The sequence below is a fragment of the Gopherus flavomarginatus genome, chromosome 21 (genome assembly GCF_025201925.1).
Source record: "Gopherus flavomarginatus isolate rGopFla2 chromosome 21, rGopFla2.mat.asm, whole genome shotgun sequence".
Taxonomy (NCBI): domain Eukaryota; kingdom Metazoa; phylum Chordata; order Testudines; family Testudinidae; genus Gopherus; species Gopherus flavomarginatus.
Window position 1 is genome coordinate 18,743,095 of NC_066637.1, and position 18,901 is coordinate 18,761,995.

The 18,901-nt window shown below is 54.5% G+C and overlaps 1 protein-coding gene across 4 annotated transcripts in view; it reads right to left on the reverse strand.

The window, feature by feature from the left end:
- The window catches only part of EPHB2 (EPH receptor B2), a 268,411-nt gene that overhangs the window by 73,687 nt on the left and 175,823 nt on the right, over positions 1 to 18,901 (reverse strand). For all 4 annotated transcript variants that reach the window (XM_050931188.1, XM_050931186.1, XM_050931187.1 and 1 more), the window contains exons 4-5: positions 11,849 to 12,004; positions 6,505 to 6,840 (exon numbers count right to left, since the gene is read on the reverse strand). In XM_050931188.1, coding sequence (XP_050787145.1) covers positions 6,505 to 6,840; positions 11,849 to 12,004 — 492 coding nt within the window. The remainder of the gene's footprint in view (positions 1 to 6,504; positions 6,841 to 11,848; positions 12,005 to 18,901) is intronic.

Sequence of the window (18,901 nt, forward strand, 5' to 3'; positions counted from 1 at the left end):
GAATTCCTCCCTGTGGGGTACCCTCAAGCGCTTTCACCCCTCCCCCCCGGGAAGAGCTGTGAAAGAAAACAAAGGAAATCAGCTGTTGCCACCAGCTAATTAAACAACATGTGCACAAACCTCTTAAGACACCAAAAATCCAATCTGGGTCTGAAAAAGGGTAAATTTTATTAAAACCAAAAAGAAAAAAAATACGTTTGGAACTTGGGCTTTTGCTAGAATTAAAAAAATCCACTTACAAAACTTCTTGAGGTCCAGCTTAAAGGTCACAAGCAAAACAAAAGCATTTGGGGCCCGCACAGAGAGTCCACATGCCAATAAGAAATAAACCTAATCGTGTCTTCCTGGACATTCCCTAAATTACTCACATATCTGGGGGTTCAGACAAGCAATCTTTAGCTATGATCTGATGGTTTTTCATACCTCACTTAAAACTTCTCATGGCGTAACTGCTGCCCTGTTCCCCTCTTCCCTGGACAGCCACAACACAGACAAAGGGAAGTTTTTTCCCCCAATTTTAAAAAGTTCTCGCCTCCATTGGCTCTTTTGGTCAGGTGCCCACTCCTTTTCTTTTACCTGTGGGCTTGTTATCCCTTTACAGGTAAAGCAAGCAGAGAATAGCTATCAAGAGGAATTTTACAGATAACTGGCTGCCTGGGTGTCCATAAAAGGGACTACCCGCTCCCCTTCATTTATTGCACTCCCCACGGCACTGCCACAGCATTCCCGCGGCACATCACAGACACAGCGTCCCCACAGTACATCTCAAACACACGTCCCGGTGGCACATTACAGACACAGTGTCCCAGCAGCACATCTCAAACTCAGCATCCCCGCAGCACATCTCGAACACAGCGTCCCGGTGGCACATCACAGAAACAGCCTCACCATGACACGGCACGGCACAGACACAGCTTCCCTGCGACACATCTCGGATACAGCATCCCCCTGGCACATCACAGACACAGCATCCCCACTTCATGACACAGACACAGAGTTCCTGTGGCACATCACAGACAGAGTGTCCTCACGGCACAATACGGACACAGCGTCCCCATGGCATGTGACAGACACAGAATCCCCCTGGCATATCACAGACACAGTGTCCGCACGGCACATCACAGAGTGTTCCCGTGGCACATCATGGTCACAGCAGCTCCGCTGCATGTTATGGTCACAGCAGCCCCGCGGCACATCACGGTCATGGCGTCCCCACAGCACATCATGGACACAGAATCCTCTTGGCATATCACAGACTCAGTGTCCACGCGGCACATCACAGAGTGTTCCCGTGGCACATCATGGTCACAGGGCCCCGCAGCACATCATGGACACAGTGTTCCAGCAGCACACCGCAGATACGGAGTCCCCACCGTACATTATCAACAGAATGCGACTGAGCAGCAGGGCAATCCAGCATGGGAATTTCAGAAACATTTGTTGCGTGGTTCTTCCAACTGCAAAGTCACTGAGAAATCCCAGGGACATTGTGACTGTGATTTTGATTCATGTTTCAGCAGGAAACTTGCAGATCTTGGATCATTAAATATCTTTGGTCCATGTTTTTGTACCTACTTGCCATCTTGTAATGTGGTGTGAAAATGGAGGTGAAAAGTGTGGGGTTGACAGCCATGCACGTACACAAAAGTACCATCTGCAAGCCAACCAGGGCTGGTCAGTGTAGAAGGGGCACAGGGCCATGGTGGCACCCCAGCCACTGTAGGAGTGTTTGTCCCAAGGTTCTGGGAGCCCCAAGGGGTGTTGGGAGAAGGTGCCCTCTCTTCAGCTTTCACTCCAGCAAAGAAGCAGACAGAATCTGGCCCTGGCCTTTGCAAACCTTTGCTGACAATGCAGCATCCTGTGCAAAACAGGGAACCTTGGTGGTGACAAATCTGCAGGTCCTTATAGACATCTGTGCATGCTCTTTTGGGCCCCGTGTCTTCTTAAGGAAGCTGTTCCCAAACAGTAGTTTTGGTCCATAGGTGCCAACTTTCCCTGGCCCCGGTAGGTGCTCGTGCTCCCCTGTCCCTACCTCACCCTTTCCCCACCCCTGCCCTGCCCCCATTCCAATCCCTTTCCCAAATCCCCGCCCAGGCCCCACCTCTTCCCCAAGCGCGTCGCATTCCCCCTCCTCCTCCCTCCCAGCCACGCAAAACAGCTGTTTTGCAGCGCAAGCGCTGGGAGCCAAGGGGAAAAAGTGGACAAGCAGTGCGCCCAAGGGAGGAGGCGGAGGCAAGCTGGGCGGTGGGGCAGGGAGCTGCCGGTGGGTGCAGAGCACCCACCAATTTTTCCCCGTGGGTGCGCCAGCCCCAGAGCACTCACGGAGTTGGCGCCTATGCTTTGGTCCACTGGCGGTCAGCAGGAAGTTTCCAGGTGTCCTTGCAGAGTGGGGCAGGCAGGTCACATGGTGCTGCCTCACTTCTTTGTTTCAATCACCAAATTGTATTAAAATAAGCTAATTTCCTAAAGTAGCTTTTCCATGTAAACCACTGGTGTCACTGCCCCAAGTAGGTCAGGTGAGCATGAAGGGGAGGTCATCATCATCTTCATCATGGCCAGTCCTGAAGGGACATAGCTGCCTTGCGGATGGATGAAGGGGAGGTGAGTCTGCTCTCCTGAAAATGGATGGGGAGATGGTTCTGGGTGAAGGACAAATGAGAGGGGAGGTGGATCTGCATGACTGCGAGCAGGAGGGGAGGTATTCTCCAGATAATGTCTGTCTTACCATGTGGGCCACATGATGCAGAATTTTGAGTCTGTCTCTCCAGAGACTCTGCTGGGAAAAAACCTCTTGCTGTGCCATTATTTAAAGAGGGTAAATGGGATTAAGCACAGGCCAGTTACTCTGACATCAATCCTGAGCAAGATCAGGGAACAGCTGATATGGGACGCAGTTAGGAAAGAATTAAGGGATGGTAACATAAATGATGTCCACCAGCGTGATTTTATGGAAAACATCTCGCCAAACTAACATATATTTTTTATGAGATTACACGTTTGGTTGATAAAGGTAACTGTGTTGACATAATATGAATAAACTCTGTCTACACTGCAGCTGGAAGTGGGCTTCCCAGTGCGGACAGAAAGCCACGCTCTGGCTGAGCTAGTACATTAAAAATAGCTGCGTGGCTGCTAGCCATCGGAGTGCAAACCTGCCTGATCCCCTCTCTGTGTACTTGGATGGCTAGTCTGAGCCGCTGTCCATGCTGCTACAAGCACATTGCTGTTTTTATGCGCTAGCTTGAGCACAGCACATACCCGACCCGCCACTGACTCCGTACCACCCAACATTCTTATTAAGCAATATAACACATATCAAATGGATTGAAAACGAGCTGACTGATATATCTCCAAAAGTAACTGTACAAGGGGAATCAGCATTGTGTTTCCAGTGGAATGCTCCTACAATCTAGTCTTAGCCCAACGTGATTCAATACCTTCATCAATTATCTGCAAGAAAATACGATACCACTGCCGGTCACGTTTGCAGATGACACACAGATTGGTGGCCTGGTAAACAATGATGGGGACAGGAGTGTTATACAAACCAACCTAGATTGCTTGGGCTCATTCGAACGTTGTGTGTTTCAACACAGCCACGCAGAAGGTCATTCATCAGGAACAAAGAATGTAGGTCATACTTATAGAATGGGGGACTGTAGCAGAGGAAGGTCTGACATGATCCAGTGCCTGGAAGCTGAATCTAGACAAATTCAGACTGGAAATAAGGTGTAATTAGCCACTGGGACAATGTACAGGGTTGTGGCCATTTTTAAATCAAGATTGGGTGGTTTTCTAAAAGCTCTGCATGCACTAGGAGTTCTTTTGGGGAAGTTCTCCGCGTTCTACAGGAGGTCAGACGAGATGATCACAATGGTCCCGTCTGGCCTTGGAATGACACGGAAGAGGGCAGAGGGGTTAAGATGGAAACCAAGAGAACATGAGCTCCCAGTGTGATTCTGTGCTCAGAGGAACAGCACAATCCTGGGCTGAAGAACCGGGGAATGCTGAGTAGGAGTAGGGCGGTGATGTTGCAGCACACAGAGCATTGACAAGACCATTACTGGGACAGTGTGTCCAGTTACTTCAAAAAGGGTGTTTCAAAGAAGTCCCATAAAAGAGCTACAGGAATGATACAAGGTCTGGAGAACCCGCCTTAGACACTTTCCTCTCTCACAATCTTCTGCAGACACAGGTGGATCTTCAGCTGCAGCTGAATTCTCGGACGTTTTTTCCAATCCCTGCCTGTGCTTTTGCTCAGCCTGGTACCCTCCCCTCTACCCAAAAGTCAGCCTAGGACTCAGAGCATGGCTGCTTCTCTCCCACCCCTTTCTGCCTCAACACCTTCCTGAGAGACAACAGGTGTCTCGTCTCCCCTCTCCAAACCAGCTCCCCTGCTCCTGGGCTACCCCTCACACCACAGTCACTGTGATGTCATCTCCTTCTGCGATGCCGTTCCTCAGGCTCTGTCTCTCAGCCCACACCCTGCTTCCTCTGCAGGGGTGTTTCCTCCATCCCCTCTAGGGCTGTTCTCCCACCTGGGATGCTGAAGATGCTACCATGCCTGAAGTCAGCCAGCGCCATCTGCCTGCTTTCAGAGCCTCCCTGGAGAAGGCTGGTTCTCCTTGTGCCATTCAAACCACAGCAGTTTCATGGCTTTGTCTGCCCTGCCTGGCTGCTGTGCGAACACTGCGCCGTGCTACCCAGCACCGGATATCATCACGTGAAGGAGTGTCCGTGAACTATCGATACAAAGGCGACAAGCAGGCTCAGTCTAGGGAAGCAATCCAGCTCCCAGTCCCGCCCTCCAAGCTGCACCCTTCAGTGTCCCTTGGCGTACAGCTGGGAGCAGAGAATGACTCCAAGGCCAAAGCAACCCATGGCTGGTGGTGCTTTGTCAAGAGCTGCTGCGGCCAGAACGAAGGGGAGCAGGTAGCTGCCGTGGTCACTGGGAAGGCCTTGCCCAGCCCCTGCAGGAGGCAGCAAATAGCCTGTCACACATTCAATCCTCCTCTTAGGCTCCCGTGAAAGCTGAGCACAAGTCCCAGGTGGAGACTGAGTCCGGAGCCTCTCCTCGCAAAGGCAGCCACGCCAACCCCTGAGCCATTCAACCGGCGTTCTTGTCTCCATTGCTGCCCTTGAGCCAACCTCTCCCCTCCCCCAGCTCTCCTCTCCCTGCCGCAGAGTACCCCCCTTTTCCTGTTTTCTCCCCTTTCTCCAGCTCCCTGTTGTATCTTTGTATCTACAGCTTCTGTTACCAACTGCTAATGAGGTAACATCAAGGCTGCCAGACTAGGCTGAGTGTAAGCAAAAGAATTCAGAGCCTCTAATTACAGAGGAATTAGCGAGCAGGCAGTTACTGTTTAGCGCTAATGAATGGCTACATTAAGAGAGGCAACACACAGCCTGGGAAGTGTGAGCCCCGATAATAAGGGAGTGTCAACAAGGGAAGCACAAGAGGAGGATCCAAGGCTCTGAAAGGAGGCAACAAAAAAAACCTCAATTCACAATTTCATCCGCCTCAGCTGCTTGTTCTGCAGAGGTGGAAATGTTCACAGTTGGGGCATTAATGTAGTGATTGCAGCGCTTAATTGCAAGGTGTGAAATCAGAGCGTTAAACAACTTCTAAACGCTGGAGGAGCCCCTCTGAGGGAAAGGAGAGATCTCTCCCAACTAGAACAGAAATAGACACACCGCCCACATGTACACACCCTCAAAGTCCTACAAAGAAAGACCCTTTGCCCAGCCAAGCCGTGTACACGCTTTTTCTCTCTCAGCACACAGACACACTGTTCACACTTAGGCCCCCTCACAAGCACAGCTCAGCCAGGCACACCAGTGCACAGATCTGGATGCTCATGCACGCTGATCCAGCCCACCAGTTGAGTTATGAGCTCAAGCCACAGTCCAGAAGGCCCAAACCAAAAGCCCCTGAGCTCTGAGATCCTGGAGACTCCCAGACTCTGGCCCGAGGGAGCAGAATGGAACTGTCCTTGGAGTGGTGCTTCTTATTAGCAATTGTCTGCGGCAATGATCCCCTGCGACATCATCCTGCGAGAGTTGCTGAGTGCGGAACTGGTGCTTCCAGTGCACCCCACCAGCCCCTCCGCCGTAGCACTCCAGCTCCAGCCACCAGAGCATTGGCAGCACTCGCAGAGAGGCCAGACCAGAGAAAGCGGCAATGCAAGCTCCCCACAAGGCCCTGTCAGGGGACCGCTGCAGCCCATTGTTTGGCTTACTGTAGTGTCTTGGAGCCCAGGGACAGACAGGACCTCACAGTGCTAGGCCCTGTACAAACACACACACACACACACACACAGAGTCTCTTTGCTAGGACAAGGGATGTTTTCCCTGTGCTCGGGGAAATTGGCTGGTCACTGACCATCCCTCAGGTGGGACAGGCTTTTGGTCACCACCGATGTGACCAGGAAGCGAGAGGCTCCTGACTTCATTCCCACCCCTGAGCCTTCGCCTGGCTCAACAACAGAGAGTGCAATTCCTTACCGGCCTGGTTGGTGGTGATATTGACGGAGGCAAAGTGCGGGGAGAAGGGGCTCTGGTCGGTGACCCCGTTCACGGCCTGGATTTCAAAAGTGTACTGGGTGTGGGCCAGTAGGTCGCTGATGTAGATGCGGGGCTCTGTCAGGCCCAGCTGGCGCGGGGAAAACTGCACGTTGTCCCCACAGCGGGTGCAGGCACCGCGCCCTGAGCCGCAGCTCTTGCAGATGATATTGTATACCAGATCCTCGCGGCCCCCGGCGTCCCGGGGCGGGGTCCACTCCAGCATCAGCGACGTCTCGTTCACACTGGAGATCACGGCCTGGGGGGCGGACGGGATGGCTGTGCGGGAGAGGGAAAGAGAGTGAGAGTCCGTGGGCCCCATCACCGTGGGACAGGGCGCACACCGGCTCATCAGCACATTTCTGATGAGCCCACACTGAGAGGGGAGATGGAAGCTGCTACGTGCCAAGGCTCTGTTTCCCCTTAGCTGGCCTGGCCACTTCAGGAACATCCCCGGACTACCAGCTCCACCCCCCCCAGAGAGGGGTGTGCAGTTCCCACCCCCACCACCCCTTCTGGACTAACACCAGCCAAAGTTATGTTAGCAAGTCCCCAGACTGGTCAAGCCATCTCTGTGAACCTTCCTAGTCCTCCTGCTGATAACCAAAGGGAGGCTGTGCTGCGGTGCCCCGTCGGTGCACGCCCGTAGCTCAGCGCCTCCTGGGTGTTAGTGATGCAGGAGATACACAGCGACGCAGATCTTGGCAGGGCAGTAGAGGAGGACAGCACTCCCAGCAGTATTTCACTGGAACTCGGGTCTGCATGGTACAGATCTGGGCACCTTTAACATAACTACTGGTTGTACGTATATTACTGCCCATTAAATCACCACTCACCTAAGGACCAGCACCGAGTCTTTCTCAAAAGCCGTTTTGCTCTCCCTTGGACATGCATTTGGAAGGGGATTGTTCTACTATTTGCCATAAGCCACAGTTTCCAAACCCAGGTGGCTATAGCCAGGCCCTACTCTCTAGATTCAGCCCCCGGAGGGAAGTTATTTCAGTGCCTAACCTGGCATGCAGGAACCTGTGTCTCTGTACCCTCAGCCTGTGCCAGATGCACCCTGGGCACCCAGCAATGCTGGGAAGGGAATGCCACATGTGGGCACGGCAGTTTACAGGTTAGTTCAGTGCTCCAGGGAGCTCTGAGGACACCAGGCCTTTTAGCCAGTGGCTGACAGATACCTGCTCCAAATGAGATGGGTTTCATCCATGGGGCCTTACTCACTGGATGAAATCAGCTGCAACCCTAGTGAAGTCCTCGAAGTGACGCTGGCGTAAAACCAGCCTGCACAAGACGACAAGCAGGCCCACAGCTCCAGCACTCAAGGGCCCCACTCCAAGGGTGTGGGCAAGAGAGCAGGGGGGAGCCTTTAAATCCCCAGAGCCACTCTGTTAGCACCCCCGCCCGCTCTGCAGCTCAGGCACTCTCAGGGGGCCTTGATTTAAATCAGCGAGCAGGAAATCTTCACTGAAATCAGTGATTTTAATCTTCTTTTGCAGTTCTACTATTTAGTTATTTTCCTTGAAATGGTTCTTGCTCATTGGTTGAAATAACTACGAAAACTTGCTGATTTGCAAGCAAATACAGCCTTTAAACTAAAGGTGGTGCTGCTTTTGCTAACCAGGATGATATGCTGCACCTAACCACATTTATTTACACAACAATCGCTTATCATATATTGCTAGAAAATGGTGAATGACACATTTCTTATTTACTACATGATAACTGTTTACTCAGAGTTGTGTCAAGCTGCACTTCATTGGAAATTGGAATTCAATTAAAAATCGTTTATATTAGTGAAGTAAAACGACCTTAACTCTGCTGGATACATTAAAAAAGGAAGGTTATCGAAGTGACAATTAAAACTTTGGCCCCGCATGGCCACTGCCTCCTAAGGCTCAGGGTGAATGAAAGCAGCTTTGTGCAGTTGCTGCTTGCCCTCCGGGAATGGGCTTGTGGGGTGTTAACCTCTTGAAGGAATCCTCATTAGGTTAATTGGAGGCAACATCAGCCAGGGAAGGGGCTGTGTGTTGTGCTCCCAAAACTGTAAATAAAAAGTGGGGAAGAAGGAAATTTTCTCCCAATAATGGCAGGAAAGATGAGAAAGCGTGAAGACAACTAGCAAATCCATCCTAGCAGGCAAACGCTATGCGCCTCCTGGAGTGGGAACAGGGCAGGACTGAAGCAGCGTGCAGGACCCTAACATTTCATGGGATGAGAGGGACCGGGAAACTCCAGGAACAGCTCTTGAAAAAAAACGTTCAGCACAATACACCCTCACCATGTGCACACCCTAAGCGGGGTGGCCGCCTGGCCCTCTGCAGCCTCGAGTGGAGACGCTTACTGCAGTGATTAGAGCAGGGGACAGGATAGTGGGTGAGAGCAGGCAGTCACTGCCCCCCATTTCCCCAGGGCAGGAAGAGATGCTGGCACTGGCCTCCTTTAGGAAGCACGTTCAGCTCCAGGCAGGCAGGAGACGTGAACTGTGCTAATGGGATTTGCTGGACTGCGTTTTTTTGCATTGAGTCATTTAAACTGAGGAGCTTTCACTAAAGAGTTTCTAATGTCGCTCCTTCATAGACCCCTCATCAGGAACCCCAAACCTATCCCTAATCACAGCCCAACGAAAAACAATGCTAGCTCGAACCCCAGCCTAGCCCTCACCCAATGCCGACCCTAACCCCAGCCCAGCCCTCACCCAATGCCGACCCTAACCCCAGCCCAGCCCTCACTCAACGCCGACCTTAACCCCAGCCCAGCCCTCACCCAACGCCGACCCTAACCCCAGCCCAGCCCTCACCCAATGCCGACCCTAACCCCAGCCTAGCCCTTACCCAACGCCGACCCTAACCCCAGCCCAGCCCTCACCCACCGCCGACCCTAACCCCAGCCTAGCCCTCACCCACCGCCGACCCTAACCCCAGACCAGCCCTCACCCAACGCCGACCCTAACCCCAGCCCAGCCCTCACCCAACGCCGACCCTAATCCCAGCCTAGCCCTCACCCAACGCCGACCCTAACCCCAGCCTAGCCCTCACCCAATGCTGACCTTAACTAGAGCCTAGCCCTAACCCAAGGCTAACCCTAACCCCAGCCTAGCTCTAACCCAACGCCAACCCTAACTAGACCTAGCCCTGACCCAACGCCGACCCTAACTAGACCTAGCCCTCCCCCAGCGCCGACCCTAACCCCAGCCCAGCCCTCACCCAACGCCGACCCTAACCCCAGCCCAGCCCTCACCCAACGCCGACTCTAACCCCAGCCCAGCCCTCACCCAACGCCGACCCTAACCCCAGCCCAGCCCTCACCCAACGCCGACCCTAACCCCAGCCCAGCCCTCACCCAACGCCGACCTTAACCCCAGCCTAGCCCTAACAGAACGCCGACCATAACCCCAGCCCAGCCCTCACCCAACGCCGACCCTAACCCCTGCCTAGCCCTCACCCAACGCCGACCCTAACCCCAGCCCAGCCCTCACCCAACGCCGACCCTAACCCCAGCCTAGCCCTCACCCAATGCTGACTTTAACTAGAGCCTAGCCCTGACCCAACGCTAACCCTAACCCCAGCCTAGACATCACCCAACGCCGACCCTAACCCCAGCCCAGCCCTCACCCAACGCCGACCCTAACCCCAGCCCAGCCCTCACCCAACGCCGACCCTAACCCCAGCCCAGCCCTCACCCAACGCCGACCCTAACCCCAGCCGAGCCCTCACCCAAAGCCGACCCTAACCCCAGCCCAGCCCTCACTCAACGCCGACCCTAACCCCAGCCCAGCCCTCACCCAACGCCGACCCTAACCCCAGCCCAGCCCTAACCCAACGCCGACCCTAAGCCCAGCCTAGCCCTCACCCAACGGCAACCCTAACCCCAGCCTAGCCCTCACCCAATGCTGACCTTAACTAGAGCCTAGCCCTGACCCAATGCCGACCCTAACCCCAGCCTAGCCCTCACCCAATGCTGACCCTAACTAGACCTAGCCCTGACCCAATGCCGACCCTAACCACAGCCTAGCCCTCACCCAATGCTGGCCCTAACCAGGCCTGGACCTAACCAAACACCGACACTAACTCCAACCTAGCCCTCACCCAACGCCGACCCTAACCACAGCCTACCCCTCACCCAACACTAACCCTAACCACAACCTAGCCCTAAACCAACGCTGACCCTAACCACAACCTAGCCCTCACCCAACGCTGACCCTAACCAGGGCCTGCACCTAACCCAACGCTGACCCTAACCCCAGCCTAGCCCTAACCCAACGCTGACCCTAACCCCAGCCTAGCCCTAACCCAATGCTGACCCTAACCCAGCCTAGCCCTAACCCAACGCCGACCCTAACCACAGCCTAGCCCTCACCCAACACTAACCCTAACCACAACCTAGCCCTAACCCAAAGCCAACCCTAACCTGAGCCTAGCCCTCACCCAACGCTGACCCTAACCCCAGCCTAGCCCTAACTCAACGCTGACCCTAACCCCAGCCTAGCCCTCACCCAACGCCGACCCTAACCACAACCTAGCCCTCACCCAATGCTGACCCTAACCCCAGCCTAGCCCTAACCCAACGCCAACCCTAACCCCAGCCTAGCCCTAACCCAACGCCAACCCTAACCACAGCCTAGCTCTCACCCAACGCCGACCCTAACCAAAACCTAGCCCTAACCCATTGCTGACCCTAACCCCAGCCTAGCCCTAACCCAACGCCAACCCTAACCTCAGCCTAGCCCTAACCCAACATTGACCCTAACCCCAGCCTAGCCCTAACCCAATGCTGACCCTAACCCTAACCCTAAGGGTAACATATTCCTAAACAAACAGTAACCCTAATGCTAACACTAATTACAATCTAGCCCTAACCCACCATTAACAATAACACAGCCTAACTGTAACCTACCCCTAATTCTAACTACAACCTCAACTTAAGGCTGACACTAATTTTAACTAGAACCTTAGGACTAACATTGAACCAAACCCTAATTCCAACCAACTTCCTCTGCTTGAGAGCTCTAGGGATTCTAGCCCCTAATGAGATGGAGGGGTGTGTGCCAGCTGCACACCTGATCCCACAGGGTCAGGAGCCTCAGCTACAGTCTCCATAGCCAGTCCCTGACTGCACCAACACCTTCCCATGCAGCCACGGGGGGGGAAGTGCAGCTCCAGTCTGGGACAGTTTGTTAGACACCAACAGGCACTTTGAAATAGTTTCATCCCTGCTTCAGGGTCTGTACCATCCCATGGCCTTTCCCCACTCCCACGTCCCACCCCGCCAGGTGGTTACGTACTGGTGCATGGCATATCCAGGGGGTCGGAGTCTGCCCGGTAATATCCATTTCGGCACACACAGTTGGTGGCCCCTTCCGAAGTTGTCCTGCTGTTAATTGGGCAGTGAACGCACCCTTCATCCCCTTGGCTGGCCTTGAACGTCCCCGATGGGCAGCCTGGAAAAGAAGTGAGAACAACATTCGGTGAGAGGAAAGCCCAGTAGAGTGGGGAGATAGGCAGGGAGGGAGCTGCCTGGGTTCTAGGAGCTGCTGGACAACACTCAGGGGATTTTAGGTCCAAAGCCAAAATCTGACAATTTGAAACAAAGAAACAAGCAGGAGAAACAGCAGCTAGTTTGAACATTTCCAGGAGGGGGCACCGGTGCTCTGTCAGACCGTGAAGACAAAGCGACTGCTAGCCAGAGAGACATCCCTACCTATGATTATAGGACGAGCTCCCAGTTACTCCGCCGTATGGTTAGGACTTTAAAGAGGAGCTGACTCCATAACTCCATCTCCTTGGTTCTGTCCATTATGTTTCCGTGACAGCCCCCCGCTGAGACCTGAACCTGCAGATCCCTAGGCAAGAGTTCTCCCACTGGAGCTAAAGGAGATGCGCAAGGAGTGGTGACGGCCTTGGGTCAGGTCTCCAGCCCCCAGTGGGAGGAGCGTTACAATGGTTGCTGGGAATGCATGGTGGGCTGAAGGTTGAGACCGGGATGCGAATTATAGTAAATAATAGTTGTGATGGTGTGACGAAGTGGGACTGTTTTTAATGTTTCCTCTGAATACTGTGTTGGTGCCTCAGTCCTGGCCGACCTGCTGTCACTTGGCAACTAATGGCCCTGCCCTTCCCCCCTGCAAGGGGATGCTAAAGGTGTTAGAGACAGAGAGATCAGGTGACCTCCTGGCCCGGGAAAGAGACAAAGCCCAGAGAGGAGGGGCTGGAGGGGGTTTGGTAGTTTTTGGAAGTTGGCTGGAAAATGGAGGGGAGCCCCGAGGAGGCTCAGGTCTCCCAGCGGGGCTGTCGCCTCCCTGGGGCCCCAGATGGATCTAACTAAGGGGGGTCCTGTTGTCTGCACTGGCAAAATCTGTTTTGGACTGTGTTCCTGTTGTCTAAATAAACCTCTGTTTTACTGCCTGGCTAAGAGTCACATCTGACTGCAAAGTGGGGGTGCAGGACCCTCTGGCTTCCCCAGGACCCTGCCTGGGCGGACTCACTATGGGAAGCGCACGGAGGGGCACATGCTGAATGCTCCAAGGTCAGACCCAGGAGGTGAAGCTGTGAGACCTCCTTGCCCTGAAGACAGTCTGCTCCAAGGGAGAGGGGGCTCCCCAAAGTCCTGACTGGCTTTGTGGGGCAGTTCCAGAGCATCACCGGGACTCCGTGACAGATGGAAATCAAGAAATTACTGCCAAATAACTTATCCAACAAAAAGCCCTTGTTGGTCACTGGTTGATTCCTGCACCCCTGGCATCAGACTCTTAAATGTGGACTGTAGTGGTCCACCTGTCTTGCTCTGCGTGTCCATTGCTGATTTTGTGCTGTTAACTTGTTGTGTACTGAAGGGGATGGCAGACGTTGTCTGCAGTGAAATACAATAAATAAAAACATTTCCCATTTCACTTTATCAGAATGAATTCTTGAAATCAGTGATTTCTATAGAATATCTCCTTCCGCTCTGTCAAGGGTCGGACGGGTGAGAAAAAACAGCTCAAGAAGGAGGTTAGAGCCCGGGACTTGCCAAAAATTTTCTGCCAAAACATTATTTCTGCAGCAAATTAGGATTTCCACTAAGCAAAAGGTTTTGTGAAAGGTTTCTGCTTTCCTCAAATAATTTCCATTTTCATCAGCAAACCAACCCGCCAAAAAACATTTGGGTTTCAACAGTTTTCAATGAAAAATTTTCAGTTTTAATTTTTTTAGACAAAGTTTTCCACAGAAAGCCACCCCCTTTTCCAATGATCTCTGTTACCAATCCCCTTCTCTCCACTCGGCTGAGCATCTCCAGTGAGAAACGGGCTTCTCCTTCCAGGCTCTTGGTGTCATGGAGTGTGGGGGTGTCCGGCCCTGAACTCTTCTTCCTGGGACCCACAGTGACTTTTAGCCAGCCAGTAAAACAAGGTTTATTGGACAACAGGAACACAGGTTACAGCAGAGCTTGTAGGCACAGTCAGGACCCCTCCATCAAGTCCTTCTGAGCTTTCAGGGTGCTTGGATCCTAGCTAGGATACCCTGAATTCCGCCCATCCAGCCCCAAGCCCAAACTCAAAACTGCTTCCCTCCTGCCACTCCCTTCCTTTGTCCTCCTTCCCAGGCAAAGGTGTTGACCTTTCCCCTCCCTTACCTAGCTCAGGTTACAGGCTCCGGTATCGTCCATCCCCTAAAGTCCTCCCCTGCTCTCCCAATCCCCACACAGACTGCCCCTACTCCATCACATCTCTCCCCCCTTCGAGACTGAACTGAGCGGGGTCACTCTGCCCAGTGACCTGGGGAAGTTCAGGGCCCCCTCTCCAGGTCAACGCGTCCACTATCAGGTTGGCACTTCCCTTCACATGGACCACGTCCATGTCATAGTCCTGCAGGAGCAGGCTCCACTTCAGGAGCTTGGCGTTGGCTTCTTTCATCTGGTGCAGCCAGGTCAGGGGAGAGTGGTCGGTGTACACGGTGTACACGGTGAAGTGTCGCCCAAAGAGATATGGCTCTAGCTTTTTAAGGGCCCACACCATGGCCAGGCATTCCTTCTCGATGGCTGCGTAGTTTTGCTCCCGGGGTAGCAGCTTCTTACTCAGGTACATGATGGGGTGTCTCTCCCCCTTTTCATCCTCCTGCATTAACACCGCCCCCAGTCCCATGTCTGAGGCGTCGGTAAACACCATAAAGGGTTTGTCAAAATCTGGGATTGCCAGAACTGGGCCACTAACCAGAGCCTCTTTCAGCGCCCGGAAAGCCTCCTGGCACTGCTCAGTCCAGATCACCTGGTCTGGCTTCCCCTTTTTGCACAGTTCGGTGATGGGGCCGGCTATGGCACTAAAGTGGGGCACGAACCTTCGATAGTACCCCGTCATCCCAATAAAGGCCTGGACCTGCTTTTTGGTTTGGGGAGCAGGCCAGTTTCTGATCACCTCCACCTTGGCTGGTTCCGGCTTCAGGCAGCCGCTCCTCACCCGATGGCAAAGGTAAGATACTTCAGCCATCCCCACCTTGCACTTCTCAGCCTTTACGGTTAACCCAGCCTTTCGGAGTCGGTCCAGGACTTGTTTAACCTGGGACATGTGGTCCTCCCAGGTCTGGCTGAAGACGCAGATGTCGTCAATATATGCCATGGCAAAACTCTCCATCCCCCTCAGTAGCTGATCCACCAGGTGCTGGAAGGTGGCCGGCACTCCCTTGAGGCCGAAGGGCAGGGTCAGAAACATGTAGAGCCCCAGAGGGGTGATAAAAGCCGATTTCAGCCTGGCATCTGCATCCAGCGGCACTTGCCAGTAGCCCTTTGTAAGATCCATGATGGTGAGGTACTGAGCACCTCCCAGCTTGTCTAGGAGCTCGTTAGGCTTGGGCATGGGGTAGGCATCAGATACAGTGATGGCATTGAGCTTTTGATAGTCCACACAGAACCGGATTGACCCATCCTTCTTGGGAACCAGCACCACTGGCGAGGCCCAAGGGCTGGAAGAAGGCTGGATCACCCCCAAAGCCAGCATGTCCCTGACCTCTCTTTCAAGATCCTGGGCAGTTTTACCAGCGACCCGAAAAGGGGAGCATCTTATAGGGGGATGTGACCCGGTCTCCACCCGGTGGACAGTCAAATTAGTGCGTCCAGGCTGGTTGGAAAACAGCTGTCGGTATAGATGCAGCACCCCCCTGATCTCAGCGTGCTGGCCCGGGGTCAGTTGATCAGAGAGGGGAATTGCCTCCAGGGGGGAACTAGCCTTTGTCCCAGGGAATAGATCCACTAAGGGGTCATCTCCCTGCCCCTCCCAATGTCCACACACGGCCAACACCACATTCCCCCTGTCATAGTATGGTTTCATCATGTTCACATGGTACACCCGACAGTGATGTGCCTGGTTTGACAGCTCCACCACATAGTTTACCTCATTCAGTTGCTTGATAACCTTGAAGGGCCCTTCCCAGGGGGCCTGGAGTTTGTTTCTCCTCACAGGGATGAGAACCATCACCTGATCCCCGGTGGCGAAGGCACGGGCCCGTGCCGTGCGGTAATACCAGACCTTCTGCTTCCTCTGGGCTCGGGCCAGATTCTCCCTGGCCAGGCCCATGAGCTCGGGCAGTCTTTCCCGGATGGTCAGGACATACTCCACCACTGACTCTCCCTTGGGAGTGGCCTTTCCCTCCCATTCGTCCCTCATCAGGTCTAGGGGCCCCCTTACCCGCCTTCCATACAACAGTTCGAAAGGTGAAAACCTGGTGGATTCCTGGGATACCTCCCTGTACGCGAACAGCAAGTGAGGTAAGTACTTGTCCCAATCCTGCGGGTGCTGGTTCATAAATGTTTTTAGCATCCTCTTCAGCATCCCGTTGAACCTTTCCACCAGCCCATTGGACTGGGGGTGATATGCTGAGGCCCAGTTGTGCTGGACCCCACATTTCTGCCATAAGGACCGGAGCAGGGCCGACATGAAGTTGGACCCCTGATCCGTTAAGACGTCCTTGGGGAACCCCACCCGGCTGAAAATGGTCAGCAGCGCATCTGCCACGGTGTCCGCTTCGATAGAGGACAAGGCCACAGCCTCGGGGTAACGAGTGGTGAAATCCACCACCACCAGGATGTATTTCTTCCCTGACAGGGTCGTTTTGCTGAGAGGTCCCACTATGTCTATGGCCACCTTCTAGAAAGATTCTTCTTTGATGGGTAAAGGCCTCAAAGCCGCTTTCCCCTTGTCCCGGGCCTTCCCCACCCTCTGGCAGGGGTCACAGGATTGGCAGTACTGTCGGACATGGGTAAAGACCCCAGGCCAGTAAAAGTTCTGTAGCAGCCTCTGCCTGGTGCGCCGGATTCCCTGGTGCCCTGCGAGAGGGATGTCATGGGCCAGGTACAGCAGCTTGTGGTGAAACTTCTGGGGAACCACCAGCTGCCTCCTGATCCCCCATGCCTCTACTTCCCCTGGGGGAGCCCATTCTCGGTACAGGAACCCCTTCTCCCACAGGAACCTCTCCTTACAACCTCTCCTCATGGTCTGTACTGCACTAAGGTCAGCCCGGTCCCTGGGCTTCCGGAAGGAGGGATCTTTCTGCAACTCGGCCTGGAACTCAGCAGCTGGGATAGGGATGGGGACTGGCTCTCTCTCGCTGGCTGGGTCTGAGGCCGCAGCCTCTCTGAGCCGTGCCCCTGGGCGTTCCCCACCCCACAGGTTAGGGTCCTGCACCTCGGGTCGAGTACCTTTCCCGTTGTCGGGGTCCAGTGCCCTTTGCCGACTCTGACTACGAGTCATGACCAGGGCAATCTGGGTGTTACTAGGCCAGGCCTCGAGGTCCCCTCCCACTAACACACCCGTGGGCAAATGTGGGTGTACCCCCACGTCCTTGGGGCCCTCCTTGGCCTCCCACTTCAGATGTACTCTTGCCACAGGCACCTTGAATGGGGTCCCGCCCACGCCCATCAGGGTCAGGTAGGTGTCGGGCACTATCCGATCTGAGGCCACCACCTCGGGCTGGGCCAGCGTCACCTCTGCGCCCGTGTCCCAGTACCCAGTGACCTCCCTCCCATCTACCTCCAGGGAAACAATGCATTCTTTCCGGAGGGGCAGCCCTGCGCCCACCCGGTAAACCAAAAACCCGGAGCCTGGAGCATCCAGCCCCCCAGAGGAGCTGACCTGGGGACCTCCTCCCTCCTTCATAGGTGGTACGCTGCCAGCCCCCCTTCCCTGGGAATGTAGCCCCTCCTCTGATTGGGTTTTTACCCAGTCCACCCTCTGCGGGTTGGGTCTGCTTGGTCTGTCCCTGAGCTTGGGGCACTGGCCCCGTATGTGGCCTCGTTGGCCACAGTGATAGCAGCCCATGTCTCGTGGGTCCCCTTGAGTGGGTCAGAGGGACCTGACATTGGATGTTCCCCTTTTTGGGGGGTTCTCCATAGGCTCCCTTTGGAAGGTCCCATGATGACTCTCTCTCTGCGTTGAGGCAGGCCTGCTCCTTCAAGACTCGTCCCTGCCATCCCCTGCCCGACTGTCCACAAATTGGTCGGCAAGCTGGCCTGCATGCTGCGGGTTCTCCGGCTTCTGGTCCATCAACCACAGCCTCAGGTCGGACGGGCACTGCTCGTACAGGTGCTCTAGTATGAATAGGTGAAGCAGGTCCTCTTTAGTTTGGGCCCCAGCTGTCCACTTGAGGGCATACCCCTGTGCCCGGTTGACCAGTTGTAGGTATGTGACCTCACGGGTTTTACGCTGGCTCCGGAACTTTTTCCGGTACATCTCAGAAGTTGGCCCAAACTCGTAGAGCAGGGCCTGTTTGAACAGTTCGTAGTCCCCTGCCTCCGCCCCTTTCAGTCGGCTGTACACCTCCACGGCTGTGGAGTCCAGTAAGGGGGTGAGAACTGCGATCCTGTCTGCAGGGTCAACCCTGTGCAGCTCGCAGGCATTCTCAAAGGCTGTCAGGAAGGTATCTATGTCCTCCCTCTCCTTATGCCGGGGCAGCAAGTGCTTATCAAAGCTCTCTGTAGGCTTGGGTCCCCCCTCACTCACCGCAGCCGGGGCCTCACTGCTCCTCAGCTAGGCCAGGTCCAGCTCATGTTTACGCTGTTTCTCCTTCTCCTCCCGCTCATGTTTACGCTGTTTCGCCTTCTCCTCCAGCTCTTGCCTCTTTAACTCGAGCTCCTCACATCTCAGCTCCCTTTCATATTCCAGCCGCATCCGCTCCATAGATGCCGAGCGTCGCCGGGAGGATCCCCTGCTGGGCGGTGAGCTTCGCTGGCAGGATCCCCTGCTGGCTGGGGGGGGTCACGGTGCCCTCGGTATTCACTGGGCTCCTCCTCGCCCTTCCCCTAAGCCTAGGAAGGGGGGGTCTCAGGAAGCCCTCGTCCGCCGGCTGACAACTCCCAGCGGGGACAGACACTG